The sequence below is a fragment of the Saccopteryx leptura genome, chromosome 10, assembly GCF_036850995.1.
Source record: "Saccopteryx leptura isolate mSacLep1 chromosome 10, mSacLep1_pri_phased_curated, whole genome shotgun sequence".
NCBI classification, from domain to species: Eukaryota; Metazoa; Chordata; class Mammalia; order Chiroptera; family Emballonuridae; genus Saccopteryx; species Saccopteryx leptura.
This window is the reverse complement of record NC_089512.1, coordinates 67929380-67949199: the sequence shown is the minus strand read 5'-3', so window position 1 is coordinate 67949199 and position 19820 is coordinate 67929380. Positions and strand designations below refer to the sequence as shown.

Sequence of the window (19820 nt, the reverse complement as noted above, 5' to 3'; positions counted from 1 at the left end):
CAACACTCCTTTCTAAATCTGCTTTATTTCTTATCTCACATTTCTTAGTCTCTTCTTGCTTATAAACATCTGAAAAACACTACACAAATACAAAGCATACTGACTAAAAATTGGTGTTGCAAATCCTGTAAAAGTGTGGGGGTTTTATGAAGCTATTGAAATGACAGGAGACTGCATGGTTCTCATACAAGTCACTATCAAGTGAATTTCTGATAGCATTAGAAAGATAAACAATTAGAAAAAAGAAAAGTAAGAAAAGCTGATGGAACAGGTGTGCCAAAAGAGAATGATCTGAATATCTTAGGACTAACAGAGGCTCTGGGAAAACAATTGAACATAGCTAGTATTTGGCAAAAATGTGCTCTCTAATTTGCTAAAAATTAACGATATAATTAAGCTTTCATTTTTAAAGAAAAATCAACCCTATTCTCAATGCTCAAATGCCTAGGGATAATTTACACACACATGCATATTGACTTACTGGTTTTAGAAAGTGGGTATTGTTCACTAACTCTCACTGAATAACATGGGCATTATGAGAGTTTTGCTGTGTAAGTAATTACCTTGACTGCATAATAATGGACTCCGTAAGTTGGTAGAGCTTCTACTATTTTCATGTACCTGTGAAAATAAATATATATTATAACCTCTTATTAAAAGAGAGCCCTTCTGGGAAAAGTGATTAAAAAAACACAACTTGTATTTATTTGCCTCATTATAACCATGTCCTCGATTAAAGTAGAAATAAAATAAGCCATCCTTGGGAGTAATATAGTTTACTTTATCTAAATGTTAGAAGGTTACTTACAAATTTTCAATTTCAAAAAGCTAAAGGAAGTGTTATTTTCTGCATATTAAGATTTCTAAGGCTTAGAAATATATTGTACTATATTATACAAGTATTATGCAAGTATTTTTTTACCTAATAATGCAAAGCACCAAGAATTAACTTTTAGGTCATTCTCATAACAAGTAAAAAATAAAGCTATTCCATGTATTGATTGTGGTAAACTTAGAAATATTTACTCAACTCCTAAGTCAAACCTCAAACCTCAAAATATACACTTAATAAAGGTGAAGTTTATTGTATAAAAACTTGATGTTTTTTTAAAAAATAAAAATATGCCCGTTCCCCTCAAAAATAAAAGTGAAAGCAATGGTACAACCATTTGCTATTTTTAATTCAGCAAGTATTGGCCGCGTACCTCTGAGACTTGATGGAGAGGACGAATTATATGAGACTGCCTCTCTGCCTACAAAGGACTGAGGTTCCTGCTTCATACAAGTGGACTTATTCATGATATTTGAAAATTAATTGCTCTGGACTTGTATTCAATAATTTGATAATTTCTAAAACCAAATAGCCTACCTCTAAATAAATATAAGAGGTCAGGTAGATGTGCCAAGGTCATACAGCAATTACACTGCACAGCCAGGATTAGAACAAATTGAGTCGAATTTTCAGCCTGGAGCCTTAACTTCCAAGTAAGATGCTCTCTTATTTGGAGACACAATGGTAATGATCAGGAGGAAATAAAAAGATTGCTTTTAAGCAAGGATACTTCTTTTTTTTTTTTTTTTGTATTTTTCTGAAGCTGGAAACGGGGAGAGACAGTCAGACTCACTCCCGCATGCGCCCGACTGGGATCCACCCGGTATGCCCACCAGGGGGCAACGCTCTGCCCACCAGGGGGCGATGCTCTGCCCCTCCGGGGCGTCGCGACCAGAGCCACTCCAGCGCCTGGGGCAGAGGCCAAGGAGCCATCCCCAGCGCCCAGGCCATCTTTGCTCCAATAGAGCCTCGCTGTGGAAGGGGAAGAGAGAGACAGAGAGGAAGGAGAGGGGGAGGGGTGAAGCAGATGGGCGCATCTCCTGTGTGCCCTGGCCGGGAATCGAACCCGGGACTGCTGCACGCCAGGCCTACGCTCTACCACTGAGCCAACCAGCCAGGGTTAAGGATACTTCTTAATACACTCAGCCTAAACTGGAATCCTTCAGGGAACCTGTTATTTATTTAAACAGGCACAACGAGTTAAACTGTCAAGGATTCAACTTTCAACTTCAGGACTGCTAACCTCCGATTTCTACCTTGAAGATCACAGAAGGTGTGTCACGATAAAAGGAGATTAGTGCAAGAGGTGAGGTGTCGGGAATAGCAGTCTCCAAGCTCACTGCAGTTCTCACATGCTTTGAGCTACATTCAGTAGCTAAACAACAACAACAACAAAATCTGTTTTAAAACCTGAAAATAAAACCACCAAAAAATCTTCTACAGCCATAAAAGTTATTCTATAACTACTTTAGCAATAATGCAATCTTAGTTTTTATCATTATAAAATTATAAATTTACTTTGCATAATTTTAAGATTTTAATGTAGCTTGTGAACTATTCCTAATAAATGGACAGTAACTCTAAGAGTGGAGAATGCACAACTCTATCAGTATAGCCTTTCTAGTAGCTTGAAGAAAACAGATTCTATCCAACACCAACGCCTGTGTTCCACCCAGAGCAGGTCACAGACTTGTAAACCAGATACGGTCTCCACACAGGTTTTGTTTGGCTCACATTCTACTAAAATTACTTTGGAATGTTTAAAATGGGATTTAAAAATCAGAAATTCCAGCTTTTCTTAAAAAATATACAATCTAGTAACATTATGCCTAAATGTTGAAGCTGAGTAGCTTTGCACCTACTCGGGGCAAAAGCTCTCAGTTCACCACAGTCCTGCCATTCCCTCACTTGCCTACATTTCTCATTTTGTTACCTGCCTGGCGCTAACAGCATCTGAACTGATGACACCAAGGTATGGAACAAGCCAAGACATTTTAAAACTCATGGTAATACATTTCTAATCAGAGAGGACTACATACACACAATCCACACAACAGAACACATTTCAGATGACTTCTGCCAACAGAAGACATTAAAATCATATCTAAGCAAAAAGGAAAGAAAGATACTTACTGAACCACAGCTTGACCCCGAGTTAGACCTTTGATTTTCAGATAATGTTCAATTACTCTGTCCTCACTGTAAAACAAGGATATGAAAAGTTGGCAATACATGATTATATGAGATCCAGACTCATTACAAGATTACTGGATGGCTACTTGAGAAACACGAAGAAGGAAGGCCTTCACAGACCTGTTTGGGAGGACGAAGCTGGCTGACATTAGTTTCTGTAGGACATTGATTCCTGAAGGGTTCTAACCTCAGACATTTGCCTACTTTGTCATGATTTTTAATTTATATTTTATATAATATATCTACATTATATATATTAATATTTTAACAACTTTATTAGAAAAATAAACATCAATTTATAAGGTGAAAAATTAATATTCTTTGTCATAACTGAATGAATTATAATAAATACAAAATAATGTTAGTAAAGAGAGATAAACAAGTGTTAGGTACTAAAGACAGGTTCCTTAAATTATTCAGAAAGATTTAGAAAGAATTAAAGCTGCTTCTGGCCTGACTGGCAGTGGCACAGTGCATTGAGTGTCCATCTGGGATACTTAGGTCCCAGGTTTGAGACCCTGAGGCTGCTGGCTTGAGGACAGGGTTCATTTGGCTTAAGTGCAGGTCACCAGCTTGAGTGCGGGGTTGCTGGCTCACCAACAGGTCAGTATCTCGGCTGGAGCCCCCCAGTCAAGGTAATTATGAGAAGCAATCAATAAACAACTAAAGTGATATAACTACGAGTTGATGCTTCTCATCTCCTCCCCACTCTCTCCCTTCCTTTCTCTATCTCCAACTCTCTTGCTCTCTCTGTCTCTCTAAACAAACAAACAAACAAACAACAACACACAAAGAAAAAACCAATAAACAAAAAAACTGCTTCTGGAGTCTGTGTTCAATCTAAAACACTCTATTATCATTACTCTGGGACACACTGCTTTGGGGGAAAACCCTTCGATATTGTCCTAGGATAAAATGTTGACTTTTGAAAAGGGGATAAATAGGCTGAAATCCAGCCACTTTGGCAGTCAGCTATTGTACTCTAATATCAGACAGGTACCTTTATTTTATTTATTTTTTTTATTTTTTATTTTTGTATTTTTCTGAAGCTGGAAACAGGGAGAGACAGTCAGACAGACTCCCGCATGCGCCCGACGGGGATCCACCCGGCACGCCCACCAGGGGCGATGCTCTGCCCACCAGGGGGCGATGCTCTGCCCCTCCGGGGCGTCGCTCTGCCGTGACCAGAGCCACTCTAGCACCTGGGGCAGAGGCCAAGGAGCCATCCCCAGCGCCCGGGCCATCTTTGCTCCAATGGAGCCTTGGCTGCGGGAGGGGAAGAGAGAGACAGAGAGGAAGGGGGGGGTGGAGAAGCAGATGGGCGCTTCTCCTGTGTGCCCTGGCCGGGAATCAAACCCGGGACTTCTGCACGCCAGGCCGACGCTCTACCACTGAGCCAACCGGCCAGGGCCAGGTACCTTTTTTTTAAAATAAATTTTTATTAATTTTAATGGGGTGACATCAATAAATCAGGGTACATATGTTCAAAGAAAACATGTCCAGGTTATCTTATCATTCAATTATGTTGCATACCCATCACCCAAAGTCAGATTGTCCTCCATCACCTTCTATCTGGTTTTCTTTGTGCCCCTCCCCTTTCCCCTTCTCCTCTTCATGATTTTTAATTTATGTTTTATATAAACATCTGAAAAACACCCCCCCCCCATAACCACCACACTCTCGTCCACAGACAGGTAACTTTTTAAGTCATATTTCAAGTATAAACTAGAATGGTAAATGTTTTTCTCTCTATTTATCCAGTAATCAATAATAATCGGACTTTTTTTCCCCCTTAAGAAATTATTATTTAATCATGATTTGTTGAGACGCTTCCAGATTCAGGATGCAATGCAGCCTTAGCATTCATTTTTGCTGCTTATTTGGAAAATGTATTCCTGCTTTCATATTAAAAAGCTATTAATGTTGAATATTTATTTTGTAATTAGTTTTTTTAGTGGGAAGAAAAATCATCTTCAGGATTCGGAGCCTTAAACCAAGGAAAATATATTTAAAGGGAATGAATGTAAGTAACTTATGGGACAAAAAGTACTTTTGTAGAAAAAAATGTTATATGGTAAATGAGTACTATGTATTCATTAAAATACCAACAAATAAAGTAACTCAAAATATACAATGATTTCTGGCCATAGAGGAAACGCTGGTCACTCGGTCATTTCTGGTTCTAGGAGAACCTCTGTTCAAGGAAATCTGTACTTTATTCCACTTACACTGCACTCTGCCCTATCACACACGGATTTCACACACACTGAGCATGATGTTCACTTAAAAGCACACTCTGCAGGCTTTTTACTCACTTCACGAAGGCACACAGACAGCTGTTCTTTACAAATGACTACGATCATGTTGCAAGGATTTACAGAGAACTTGGATAAGATCCTTTCACTGAAAGGACCACAGTCCTTACAGTTACTCTGACACATTTGATGGGCAATTCACTTACATATTTTTTAATTTCCTGAAACTCATGCAGTTCTCAATGGAGGCTCTGAAAACGGGGTCACCTGTTATGTTGCTCTGGCTTACCAGTAAGCAAGGGACGGGTGCTCCTGAAGAGTTTTGGTTGGAAAGGCTGGTAGTGTCTTTAAATCTTTCCTGGCATTCTCATCACTAAAAAGAAGAATACAGTAATGTCAGTCATTGTTACCAAAAATATTATCCAATCTAGTAATCAGATAAAATCTGAAAAATAGCTATAGCATATTAGGCTGTTTCAAAATGTTGTCACCACACATAAGACTTTGGTCTCTAATAGAGATAGATTCTAATTTGACAGCCCCCCCAGTCATTTGATATTTTGAAGTGTAAAAAGACAAAAAGAATTAAAATAATTGTATTAAACTACCTTAACCCCATTTCTCTTATTTTTCTCATAACTTGGCAACTGTTTCCATTACATATTTCTTGTATGTATCTATATTATTACATAATTATTATTATAATTGTGCACATTACATATTCTATTTTTATACAGCATTCTTTAATACTTTTTCCACCTTCTAACTTCATAATTATCTTTAGTAGCTACATAACATTCACCATGTTGGAATACTGGTTATCATAATACCACTCACAAGTATCACCAAGTTTTCATAATAGATATTATGGCAATAAAAAGGTTTATATAGACCTATTACTCATCTGTTATTTCTTTATACCTCTAAAATAAAATGGACCAAGTATAGTCCATCTGCAGAAATCACTGGAATAGAAAACTTGAAAACATGTTTCTACTGAAACCCAGGGTAACACTAAAACTGCATCAAGTGAACTAAAATGTACCCCATGTAAGTCAGATGTTGTCTAATTATAAAATGGCAAAATTCTGGTTGCCAAAAAATAAGGGTGTGATCTTTATGAAATTTAACAGAAGGGAGAACAGGTAAAACAACCCAATCCTAGTTGGTCCTGCATTGTATGGAAGATAATTCTCTCTCACTGCCTTGGATACTTAAGGAGGCAGTCTATGAGGAACAGAGATGACCCTCCAGGTCTGTTTGGGCCTAGGATAAGCCCTGCAAAGAGCTACTCAAAATCCTAACAGACTGGTGCTCACGGAGCAGCATATCAGTAACTCTTCCCCTACCCTTCACCTCCCTGTACCTTGAGCACAGCTACTCTTTTTTGAGAAGTTACTAAGAGCCAGGCATGTGCAATGTACTTTGGGGGTGTTACTTATCACAGCTCATGGAAGTCTTATCACAGCTCTTCCCCTGTGGCAGGTACTATTATTACCCACGCTTTACAGGTACAAGTGTGAGATTTAGAGAGGGTAAGCCACTTGCTCAACATTGCACAGCTGCTATGTGGAGAAGACAGAAGGCAAATCCAGTCTGTTTGGTTTTAAAAGCTAAGGCCATAATTATTATCGTCTATTACCTGAGTCCCTGATAGACTCCAGGGCACGTTCTAGAGCGACATAAATATTCTCACCTCTTGCAAGGCACAGTTCCTCTTAAGCCTCCTCCCTAGTTACAAATGAAAATGCTGAACCCATTATGTAGTTTCAAAACCTGTCACACACAGTTTTACATTAGCCTCCCTGGTGTTTGTCCCAATGTGAATCATGACACAGAAAGAGATGAACCCTTAACTGGAGGGCCAAACACTGAACCCAAGATGAATCTCCTCCCGACGCATTCACTGAAGACTCCTAGTCAACTGGGTTAGGAAGAACAGGGAACCAAGTATGGCCCACAGATAGGTTTTGTCTGGCCCACATTGCGCTGTGCTGTATCAGAAAGTGCTCACTCCTGTCACTTTGCCAGATTTGGTGCAAGTGCTTCTCCATCCCTGTTACTGGGTTCTGGCTTTCAAGTTTCTTGATGATGCCATGAACAACAAAGTGAACCCACTGAGCAAACTGTAAACAGACCTGGTGTCTTTCAGTAGGAACAGACAGTAAGAGTTGTGTGTTACCTAGCTTGGGGACACTATCATTTGCACCTGTCAACATTTTATTTCAATATCAGGTTTGTGGCCCTTCCTAAAGGTGAACGACCCGACTTTATAAATTGCTACAGTAAATCAAGTCAGTTGGCTTCTGTTCTTACATAAGGAGAAATCTCTCTATTCATTTGAAATCTGAGCACTGTGGCTTAACCACATTGGCAATCTTGGGAAACTGGTTTGGCTTCCTGAAAACCAAAAGATACCACAATCCAATTTATTCATATTAAAGGTCACCTGTCAACTCCCAGTAATGATATTTATTTTTCTTAATAATTTCTTTTATGCTTTGTCCTTCAAATCTCACTTCCTTTGTTTTGAAAGAGAGACAGGGAGACAGAGAGCTGTCCTGCTTGTGCTCTGACCCAGAAGCGGAACCGGCAACCTCTGCACTCAGGACAATGCTCCAACCAGCTGAGCTATCCAGCCAGGGCTGAATTTTTTTTAATTTATTGATTGATTTTTAGAGAGACAGAGAGGAAGGGAGAGGGAGGGGAGAGGAAAGGAAGCATTTGTTGTTCTACTCAGTTGGGCAACCACGCAGGTTGCTTCCCTGTGTGCCCTGGCTGGGCATTGAACCTGCAACCTTGTCGTTTCAGGATGACACTCTTAAATGACAGGTCTAACCGTTCAGGACCTCATTTCTTTTATTTTTTTAATTTATTTATTTTATTTTATTTTTTTTTTGTCTTTTTCTGAAGCTGGAAACCGGGAGAGACAGTCAGACAGACTCCTGCATGCGCCCGACCGGGATCCACCCGGCACGTCCACCAGGGGCAACGCTCTGCCCACCAGGGGGCGATGCTCTGCCCCTCCGGGGCGTCGCTCTGCCTTGACCAGAGCCACTCTAGCGCCTGGGGCAGAGGCCAAGGAGCCATCCCCAGCGCCCGGGCCATCTCTGCTCCAATGGAGCCTCGGCTGCGGGAGGGGAAGAGAGAGACAGAGAGGAAGGAGGAGGGGGGTGGAGAAGCAAATGGGCGCTTCTCCTATGTGCCCTGGCCGGGAATCGAACCCGGGTCCCCCGCACGCCAGGCCGACGCTCTACCGCTGAGCCAACCGGCCAGGGCCAGGACCTCATTTCTTTTTTAAAGAAGTTGGCTTGTCAGATTTTTATAAAGGGCAAATACATGTATAATTCATAAAAGGATAGCCTAGGAAGGATAGACTAGGGACAACTCTTTTGTTATTAATCATTACCACAAACCACATGTGTGTTATCTTCTGAGTTTCATGTGAACTGCATCAGCCCAGTATTCACTTATTCCTTTCATTATAGTTAGTTTTATGGCAATCAAGACCTCACTAGAGTACAAGTTATTTATCATAAGTTCATTTATTCATTTAGCAAGTAAGTACTCAATGTATGTACTGCATACCTAGATGTGGAAGCAGGTGTCATATAATAGTAACCCACTTTCTCTAATTGCATTGGCCAGAATGACATGTCTATACCTAGTTGCTATTATGAAAGAAAGGGACATTGGGTGCTGAGGAAAAGCACTCAGGCTCCATTGCTGCTAGGGAGCCACCATTCCCATCCAGGAAATGTCTGCCATGTGGGAATGTGGACCCACTACTGATTGCATATTTTAAAAAATAAGGCAAAATGCTAATTTTATGTGAGATATCTGAGTTTTAAAATACTGCCTCAACCAAAAAACAAACCAAACCCAGTAACAGCAGTAAATATTGAGCCATTGTTCAGGCCACGTGAAAAGATACCGGCAGACCGTCACCGCCACTTTGCAGTTTCTGACATGAACTGATGGTAAACGGATTGGGAGATGCCTTCTCAACCTCTTAACTTGGTTTCTAGTTTTAGAAAATTTTTAACAGTCCAAAATTATTAGCAGTGCATGAATAAAAGACATATAAGTAATTTTTACAAATGTGGAATCTGGATCATCCAAATTATTACATTCTCAAGAAAGAACACAACTTATTACTATTATTATTTGCATTAGAAAAGGTTCCTATTATTGCTCCAATCTGGTTATTTGTGCTGTTGGAAAATAGTCTTTTCTTGTGAATACAAAACAGTACTTTCCTATAAGAACTCATTCAATCACCCATCTCAAACAAGCCACTACTGATACCAAGGCCACTGAGCTGTGGACCTAGTTGTAACACTAAAAGAGGGAGCTCCAGCAGGATCCAAAGGTGTTTGAAACAACTGTCTGATAGCAAAATGGGTTGAACCTTCTAGAAAACAGTGCACAAGAGTAGAAATCCAAATGGCCAAGAGATAGAAACAAGTGTTCAGCTTCATAAGTACAAGGAAATGCATATCAAGCCCTTGATTAATTACCATTTTCCACCTGATTACCAAACTTTTAAAAAAATATTTTATTGATTGATTTTAGAGAGAGAGAGAAAGGGGAAGAGGAGCAGGAAGCATCAGCTCATAGCCATTGCTTCTCATATGTACCTTGACTTGGCAAGCCCAGGGTTTCAAACCAATAACCTTAGCATTCCAGATTAATGCCTTATCCACTGCGCCACCACAGGTCAGGCCCACCCTTTTATAACTCTGACAATACCTAGTTTTCATTAAAATGGTAGGCGAGAGGAACTCCCATCCATTGCTAGTGGGGAGAGCAACTGGTGTGATCATTTTGGAAATCTGCATACCCCAGGACTCAGGGATCCTTTCCCAGGTATATCCCTAGAGAAATTTACAGAAAAGAGTAAGGTTTATAGCACATTGTTCACAATAAGACAAAAAAAAGGAAATAACCCAAATTTCCCTACGGGTAGAAACGCTAAGATTGCAGTGTACTCACACAATGCATGACTGCAGAGCAGAAGATACACCAGGCGCTAGGGCGTCACACAGCGGGATGAATCGCACAAACATCATGCAAAGAAGGAAGAGCCAAAATATCATGTACATCACAATGACATGCACGTAAAGATCCAAAACAAGCAAGATGAAACTGTAGAGAATCCTATACAGGTGATAAAGTATAAAGCAAAACAAGAAAATATGTACCGTGGAGTCAGAATCTCTGAGGAAAGAGAACTTGACTGTGTGGGGGGCACTGTACACAATGAGGCGGCTGGAGTTTTGGCAACACTCCTCACTGGGTGTGCTTCAGTGGCTGTGTATTTTCTAATTTGTTTCTTAGACCCTCAACACAAGGTTTATGCATTCTTCTGGCTGACACACTTTGCATGGAGAAGTGGCTGGCGGGGCAGCGCTGGTGCTGAGGGCAGCCTGTGCAAGAGGCCAGGACACATGAACCAAGAAATGTAATTACTAGGGTGTTAGAAACATGGGCACATTATTCTAATGTTAATCCTGGTCATTTTCAGAGTTTAGGACCAAGTAGGATTACTGTATGAGTGGATGGACAGTACTGAGTGTTTGCCCTTGGAAGAAAGAACCCTGCCTAGGCCCTAGGGAATTTGCCTGGAGCCTGAAGCCCCATAGGTCAGAACTCCCTGGGGCAGGAAGGGAGCTGGGCTTCTGAGACTCAGGATCCACCTCAGAGTCCCGAGGGAGGGTCTGAACCAGCTGGGAGGTGAGCAGGCCTGCATGGGGACTCTCTGCTGTTCCCCAGCAGCAAAGGCACTAAGCCTGTCTGGACATTCTTTTTTTTAAATTTTTTAAAATTTTTTTATTTTTTATTTATTCATTTTAGAAAGGAGAGGGGGGGGGGGGAGAGAGAAGGGGGGAGGAGCAGGAAGCATCAACTCCCATATGTGCCTTGACCAGGCAAGCCCAGGGTTTCGAACCGGCGACCTCAGCATTTCCAGGTCGATGCTTTATCCACTGCGGCACCACAGGTCACCCTCACAGCAATGAAGTGTTATTTTAAAGATGCACTTGACCAGAATGGCCAAGAGGGACTGATTTCTCCCGGTCCCAGCCAGAGGGAATGCCTGTGACCAGAGATTTGCTACATTTCAGTAATCAAACCAGAAATTGCTTTCTTCATCGTGTCAGCAAGAATTCAGATGTCACAATGAAGAATGTGCTGTGTTTTATCTGATTGTGTTTTATCTGAGTAGGCTCACCCTCTCCTTTAGGTATTCCAGATTCCTGGCCTGACAGCCTTCTGGAAGGAAGCGGCCCATGACCCACTTTCGCCACTGCAACAATGTTTCAGGCGTTGATTCCTTTGGCATTCTCAAGCCCCCCTTTATGGCCTGTTGTTTTTCTCTACTGACCTCAAAACCCTGTAGGAATGTGCCAACCTCACTCATTTTTGAGGAAGCCACGTGATGGGCAACACCAAGGCGATCCCTTGTGTGTGCCTGAGCACTTTTGAGGAAGCAACCACCCCAGCAAATGTGGGCACCTAACTGGGAATTTGCTCCCAGTGACAATCAGCCACCTGCCATACTGAGGCTGGAGGGCCAGGGGCTGGGGGCAATTAGGAAACTGTGGGTGCTAGCCTTCCTAGAGCAAGGATATCACTGAGTTCCCTACAAGATGATGTGGAGCGCCCCAGGTTTTTAATTAAGATGGTTTGAAAAAAGGGCCCAAGTTGCAAACTTCCCTTTTCTTTTCAATGTTAAAGCTCTTTCTTACCTGCACCCCAAAGCAAAAGTGCCTAAAAAAGCATAGATTAAATATGATGACCCAATGCAAGTGTCTGTGGGTACTCTGTGTGGCTCACTGAGAAAGGAACTGAGCCATTTAAAAATCTAACTTGGACTGCAGTCTTCTCCCATCCACACATAAGCATAACCCACCATCTATTATTTCATAAAAATACACATGCAAATATAAAAGCGTATATACTGCCTGTTTGAGCACTCAAGAAAAGTCTAACCTGGAACCTCAATACCATTAGAAATTAAATGTTTGTGAGAAGGGCCGTGCAAGAACTTGAGCAAGCTCTCACAGTAGGAGCCCTATTTGATGTGGTGTCCCGCATCAACGACAGACTTCCTGTCTTTGAGAGTTGCACTAATTAGAGACATCCCCAGTCTCAGGATGCTGCTTGTTCAGACCCTGGTGCTAAGCCACTTCTTGACATACGCATGTGAGAAACCTGTGGTGACCTTCAACGTACTGAGTGATCCTGAAGAGATGGGACAGGGTAATGATCATGACACCAGGGAAAGTGTACTTCATGTCTGTTACCTGGTGTGACAGGTGCCAGCCTAACCATGACAGCATGGAGCTGGCCCCAGTGTTGAGGATGACAGTTTGCTTAAACAATGCCATTCTGAGAAGGATCTCGGTTATCATGTTTACACACTGATTTCCTCAACGACTCTGCAGCACTGTTAACACTCGGTGATCAGCAGTTTAAAGTATGTTATCAGTTTACTTAAAGGAGCTTTTTCACTGCCTTCAAGTCACTCCTTTTTAATTAAAAAAAAATCATATTTCTCTCAATTGTCTGGGACCTTGGCTTTTAATAATGGTTCTTATTTATTATCTCCTTGACTTAATAACTATGGAATTCTCACAGGAAATTTCTCTCTACTAATTCCTGGATAAAGGGATATTAAAGGTAATAAGAATAAGAAAACAGTACAGTTGACTCTGAACAACATGGTTTGAACTGTAGTGTTCACAGATATGTGGATTTTTTCCAATAAACACCTGTGCGGTGTCCATTCTGCCGTTAGGAGTCTGTGGATGCGGAGGGCTGATCATATGCATTGCTCTGAGCCACTTTACACAGGGGACTTGAACAGCCACAGTTTGGGTATCTATGGTGGTGACGGGATGTCCTGGAACCAATCCCCCACAAACACTAAGGGTAGTTAAGTTCTGGGGGAGATGAAAGTTATACTAGAATTTTTGATTGCATGGAGGTGGGGTCAGTGCCCCAAATTCCCATGCTGTTCAAGGGCCAACTGTTCCCACAATCCCCTGGGCAGCAGCATCAGTATTATCTGAGAACTTGTTAGAAATGGAAACTCTGGGGCCTTACCTTTGACCTACAGAACCAGAAGGGCTAAAGGTGGGACCCAGCAATCTGTTTAACAAATGCCTTGAAAACCACCACAGTAGGATAACAGAATATACACATTATAACACACAGGGAGATTTGCAAGAAAGAGATAGTAATCAACCACATCATAGAGGAAAGAAAGTCAAGGAGACTGAGGACAGCCCAGGAGACTCTTGGAGGCTGACCAGCAAAGATGCAAAGTGAGCACCGTTGCCAATCCCTGAAATAAACGTTTGAACAACTCACACTCACTGGGCATTACAAGGTGGCAGAGGATGGGTAACCCTCTCTCTACACGCATATTATGTTTTATCACCAGCATCCCCATTTCACAGATGTGAACACTGAGAGTTAAGAGCTAAGAACTCACAAAGCAAGAAAGTAGATGTAACTCCAAACCTGTACTTTATGTAACCACTTTGTCTAACTGCTCCAGGATCCCTAACAGAGGACAATGTGGAAGGAAAGCAAGGCTGTTCTCAGCTGAATTTGGGGCTTCAGCACTTATAACTACAACGGCCCCTGATCAGCTCCACTGGAATGTTTATTTCTGGGTGAGCAACAGGCTGCTTTTGAACACTAGATTTATCTGAATTAGCTAAAACTGGATCAAACCACACAAGAGATCAGAACACAGATAACAGGACCACATATGTATTATCACTGTGTTCTTTTTTTGTTTGTTTGTTTGTTTTTTGTGACAGAGAGAGAGAGAGACAAAGAAAGGGACAGATAGGAGGAGACTGACAGGAAGGGAAAAAGAGAGGAGAAGCATCAACTCTTCATTGCAGCTCCTTAGTCTTCTTAGTTGTCCACTGACTGCTTTCTCATATGTGCCTTGACCGGGGGGCTACAGAAGAGCCAGTGACCCCTTGCTCAAGCCAGTTTCCTTGAGCTTCAAGCCAGCGACTCTTGGGCTCAAGCTGGTGAGACTGCGCTCAAGCCGAATGAGCCCAAGCTCAAGCTGGAGATCTCAGGGTTTTGAACCTGGGTCCTCTGCATCCCAGTCTGATGCTCTAGTCACTGTGCCATCGCCTTGTCAGGCATCACAGTGTTTCTTGAACCAAACCAAAATGACTACAGTCTATAGTTGTTCCCTAATAGCAAAGATACAAAATTTAGTTAAAATTTTTTTCTAAAAGAGCCACAAAATCAGACCCCAATCATTTTCAGCACATTTGTAAAACAAGGCATCCAAACTCACCTGTGTGTCACTTCAGGTGAGAAGCCCAACACCCCAAGAAGTACCTTAAACCACACAGGTATTCCTGATGCCCAATTTTTTATACTGACTCAAAAAATTCATAGTAAGATCTCTTTTCTTGATGAGGTGCCTGTTACAAAATTCCAAGGCCTGGAACCAGAGGGGGGACAGGAAACAAGCTGGGGCTCAAATCCAGTCCCCATCTGATGCCACCACTGATCATTGCAAGCACCCCAATAGAGAACCTGCCCACAGACTGAGGCAATTCCGTGACAGCCAGAAAAAGTGCCCTCCGCACCCTCTGCTCTTCCAAACCAGACCCAAACCAGCCTGTTAAGCACGAGTTTGCAACTGGCGGAACCAGACCTGAGGCCATGATGTGTGAGGACTTACCAGAGGCCCTAAAGCTTGAGGGGCAGTGGCTGGTGGCTGGTCCTGGGGACTCCGGGTGTGGACAGCAGTGGGGAAGAGGAGAAGGTGTGGAGGGAACTGGAAAGCCAGGGTGGGGAAGAGAAAGAGGAGAGGCGAAGAAGGGGAGAGGCCAGAAAGCAGCCAGACCTCGCCCCTTCCCACCCTTTTTAAACTTTCTTGGTCAAGCCTCCAGCCAAGTCAGGTGGTAATCACTTACAGTGTGGACAGTGAGACCTGGAATATTACCTATGCCATTCTCTTGCCTTTGCTGAAGCTCAGCTTACCCCACTGCTTCTGAGACAGGGGCACCTCCTTCATCTTCACAAAATGAAGCACCTGCAATCAGGACTTAGATGCAGGCTACTGCAAAGCTTCCAGACTTAAAACAAATCAACAGGCCAACTAACCAGTTGGCCCTAGACCTGTGATTTGCAGTATAAGCAAATGGGGTTGAGGTGTGAATACACATTGATAGGCTGCTCTGGTCCCAGCTCTCTCAGACCTCTCAGCTCCTTCACAGGACAATTAAAGAAACTCTGGTGGCTTTAAATGGGACTGCCCTTGGCAGATGTGGTGTGGCACACACGTGCTCACCATTTTATTTATAGAGATTCATTTAATCCTATAGCACACCTTGATGTAGGTGCTGTTTCTAATTTAGAGTTAAGAACACTGAGCTTTAGAGAGGTCACCTGGTTGCCCACTGTCCCACTGCAGCTGTGGGCAACCAGGACTTAGATGCAGGCTACTGCAAAGCTTCCAGACTTAAAACAAATCAACAGGCCAACTAACCAGTTGGCCCTAGACCTGTGATTTGCAGTATAAGCAAATGGACATTGAATTGGATTCAGTCCCACATCTCCATGTTAGAAGGAGTTTTGTAGACTTAAGATAAACTAACCTTTGTGAGTCTTGGTTTCCTCTTCATAAAAATAGGGATAGTGACCTGTCTTAGGAAGATGATAATAGACTGCTAAGAAGGCACCTGACTAGCCAGGCCTGTGGTGGTGCAGTGGATAAAGTGTTGACCTGGAATGCTGATGTTGCTGGTTCAAAACCCTGGGTTTGCTCAGCCAGGGCACATACAACAAGCAATCAGTGAACAACTGAAGTGAAGCAGCTATGAGTTGATACTTCTTGCTACCCCCCACTCCTCTCTCTGTAAAATCAATAAATAAAATCTTAAAAAAGAAAGGCACCTGCCTATGTTAAGTAAATGTGTTCTTTCTTTTCTGATTGTACATAAAACCAAAGAGTTTTCCAAACAGTGTGTTCCTACCATGCTCAGACCACACTGGGGGTGGTTTATTACCATAAGAATGCCCAATCTCTAACTAGGTTAGAGATGCCAGTTTAAATATGTATTTAGGACATACTTATACTAAAAAATTATTCAACACTATTTATTCAAGAGACTATCTTTACTCCGTTGTATGCTCTTACTTCCTTTGTCAAATATCAATTGACTATAAAGGTGTGGGTTTATTTCTAGGTTCTCTATTCTGTTCCATTGATCTGTATGCCTGTTCTTATGCTAGTACCAAGATGTTTTGATTATAATGGCCTTGTAGTATAACTTGGTATCAGGAAGTGTGATAATTCCCACTTTATTCTTCATTTTCAAGATTACTGAGGTTATTCATGTTCTTTTTTGGTTCCATATAAATTTTTGGAATATTTGTTCTCTATCTTTGAAGTATGCCATTGCTATTTTAATAGGAATAGCATTGAATTTATAGATTGCTTTGGGTAATATAGACATTTTAACACTGTTTATTCTTCCTATCCATGAACACAATATATGCTTCCACTTGTTTGTATCTTCCTTGACTTCTTTTTTCAATGTTTTATAATTTTCTGAGTACAAGTCTTTTACCTCCTTGGCTAAATTGGCTGTGGAAAAGAAGGAAATCTTACCTTTTGAGACAGCATGGATGGACCTGGAGATTATTATGCAAGTGAAATAAGCCAGGCAGAGAAAGACAAATATCATATGATCTCACTTATATGTGGAATCTAATGAACAAAGTGAACTGAGGAATGGAATAGAGGCAGAAGCGTGGTCACAGGGAGCAGAGGGACAGCTATCAGAGGGAAGGGGATAAGGGGATGAGTTCAGAGAAGGTAAAGAGATTAGTGAAACTATATATACATAACACAGAGATACAGATAACAGGACCACAAATCCAAGAGGGGAGGGGGGGAGGGCTTAGAGGAAGAGGGGCAAAGGGGCACTTGAATCCATGTAAACACAATGAATTAAAATTAATAAAAAATTATTCAGTGTTGAAATTCAAATTTAAATGGTCACCTTATATTTTTATTTTCTAAATCTGGCAACCCTAAAGGTTGGTAATAAACCACAAAGGAAAAGAACTTTGAAAGCCACTTGCTAAGTCCCAGGTTGTAAGCATTTCGGGATTTGTCCTACACAGTAACTGGAAGTCCAGCCTTGAAATGTGCTCTCGCGACATCATGACCGAGTCGTGGGATCTGCGGGACCCTCCTTATCTCAGCACTCTCCCAGAGATGCAAGAAAGCTGCGTGTTCCGGAAACACCGAACACTCTCAGCTGGAACTCTTTTGCCATCACATTTTTGTGTGGGGCCTACCTGGTAACAGAGGACCATTCGATAGGGATCACCTGTCAAACTATTTTTTTTAAGTCTAAAGAATGTCTAATAACAATGAAAATGCGATGAGAGATTTTTCTAAACACGAGCCAGCTCCCTGAGATTTTCTACTGAGTCTACTTTGAACTTCCAACTCTTTTAGAAGAAACACAACCCATAAGAATGACTTATGCTGAGAAGCAGGTCAACACAAAATCTGCAAATATTTAAAATAAAAATATTTTATAAATTTATGGAGACAAAGTAGCACGGTGGTTGCCAGGAGCTAAAGAGAGCAGGGAATGAAGGAAATGTTTTCTGGGCACGGAATTCGGTTTTCTGAGATGCAGAGCCCTGCAGACTGGCTGTGAATACATTGTGCACTGCTAAACTGTACACTTGAAAATGGTTCAGGTGGTAAATTTTATGTTATGTATATGTTGCCACAGTTTAAATTTTTCTTCTCATACAAATCTAGAGTTAGAAAAAAAAGGGCAATGGAAGAAAAACAATCACAGTCAAAGAACCCAGTCCTCTCCTGGACATTTCCTGCTAGACAAGTGAGAATTATTTATGGTCAACCTACAGCCCAAAGCTTTATACCTTCTTCCTGCATGTGTGACTCCATGTGTCCTTCCTGAACACACAAAAAGTGAATTAACCACATCAGCCATTTGAACACAGATAAAAAAGGGTGAATACATGTTATGTTGTTCCTCAGCATTTCTTGAACCATACCAAAGTCATTGAAATGTGTATCAGTGAAGGGATATAGAAGTCATCCCCAGTGCCACCCCTTAGCTCAGGCAGACTCTGGATGGCTTGCATGTCATGCTACTTTCTCTTTGTACCAAATGCCAAACATGCAAATGTCTTAGCCAGCCAGTATCTGAAAAGCCCGACCAGACTGAGTTTCATTTTGCTACCAAGTAGCAGTGATAGGCATGATGGCCCAGTTCACTACTGGAGAGGAAAACTGAGACCCGAAATAGGTCAAGAAAGTCACTTCCTGCACAGGACTGATCCTCACTGTGCTGTTAGTAGCTGTTTAAAGATTGGAATACTTACAACATATTGGGTACTGAACTAAGCATGCGACATGGGTTACTTTAAATAATCCCCACTACAATTCTTTCCATGAGTAAGATTACCATTTCCATTTTACAGATGGAAAAAATGAGGTGATAAGACTTGTGAAAGTCTACACAACTGCTCAGGGTTGAGTTGGATTAGAACTCAGCGAGATGCCAGAGTCTGAGCTAGTGTGGAGGAAGTTTTATTACTTCCAGAAACAAGCTCAGCAGAATTGCCTGGTGTGAGGGTCCAGCAGTTCCCCAAGTCTGACTGCATCTACATTATCAACCCACTCCAGTAGATACCATTAAATATACTTTAGATTCACTTTTGAGGAATTATCAAGGCGAAAGGCAGAGAGTGGAAATTCACAGGATGTGGGTTCAAAGTTCCACTATGTTGACCATAAACAAAATAATTGACCAGCTTTTCCACCAGCAAAAGGGTTAATTCAGGAAAAAGAAAATATTGCAGTCTGGTATGTGGAGCCATAGTGAGCCACATACACATTGGGAAGTCCCCATACAGAGTGCCATAAAGGCTATTGGAAATCAACTGTAATTGACATCAGTGAAAACTATATCATAGGTTACTTGACTCCCATGGCAAAGAGCTTACCAATGAAGACCTTATAGAACTAGAGCAGCAGATTATAGCATTTAGGAAAGAAAACAGGGACCTAGAAACTCCAGAATTGAAAAGGCTTTCTACAATACCTCATGCTTTTCTTCTCACTGAAGCAGGAATGGCAAAGTTGGAGGAACAAGATCCTGATACAGAGAAGTTCACCAAAGTTTACTGTATAGTTATTGAAGGCCTGAGATGCTACAGGGTCATTTATGATGAGAAAAAGAAAAGCTCTGTAGAAACCTCCCTTGATGCCTCCTTCAAGGGACTGACTCCAGCAGCAGAATCAAACCCTGACTCTACCACCAGTTCCATCCTCTCCAACAAGTCCATCATCTTCTGCATCATCCAAGATTTTTAAGGTTGTATTTGAAAAGGCTGAACTAATAATATGGTTCCCTATTAGTTATATTCACAGAAAGGTAAAAATAAATACTATGTTAAGACAAACATCTAAGTTGCATTTAATAGGTAAGTGTACC

General features: G+C 41.6%; 1 protein-coding gene across 4 annotated transcripts in view; it reads right to left on the bottom strand.

Annotated features, from left to right (window-relative positions):
- FRMD4B (FERM domain containing 4B) overlaps positions 1-19820 on the bottom strand; it is a 328332-nt gene that overhangs the window by 39699 nt on the left and 268813 nt on the right. For all 4 annotated transcript variants that reach the window (XM_066350510.1, XM_066350507.1, XM_066350508.1 and 1 more), the window contains 3 exons: positions 5570-5653; positions 2966-3031; positions 564-621 (listed from right to left, as the gene is read on the bottom strand). In XM_066350510.1, coding sequence (XP_066206607.1) covers positions 564-621; positions 2966-3031; positions 5570-5653 — 208 coding nt within the window. The remainder of the gene's footprint in view (positions 1-563; positions 622-2965; positions 3032-5569; positions 5654-19820) is intronic.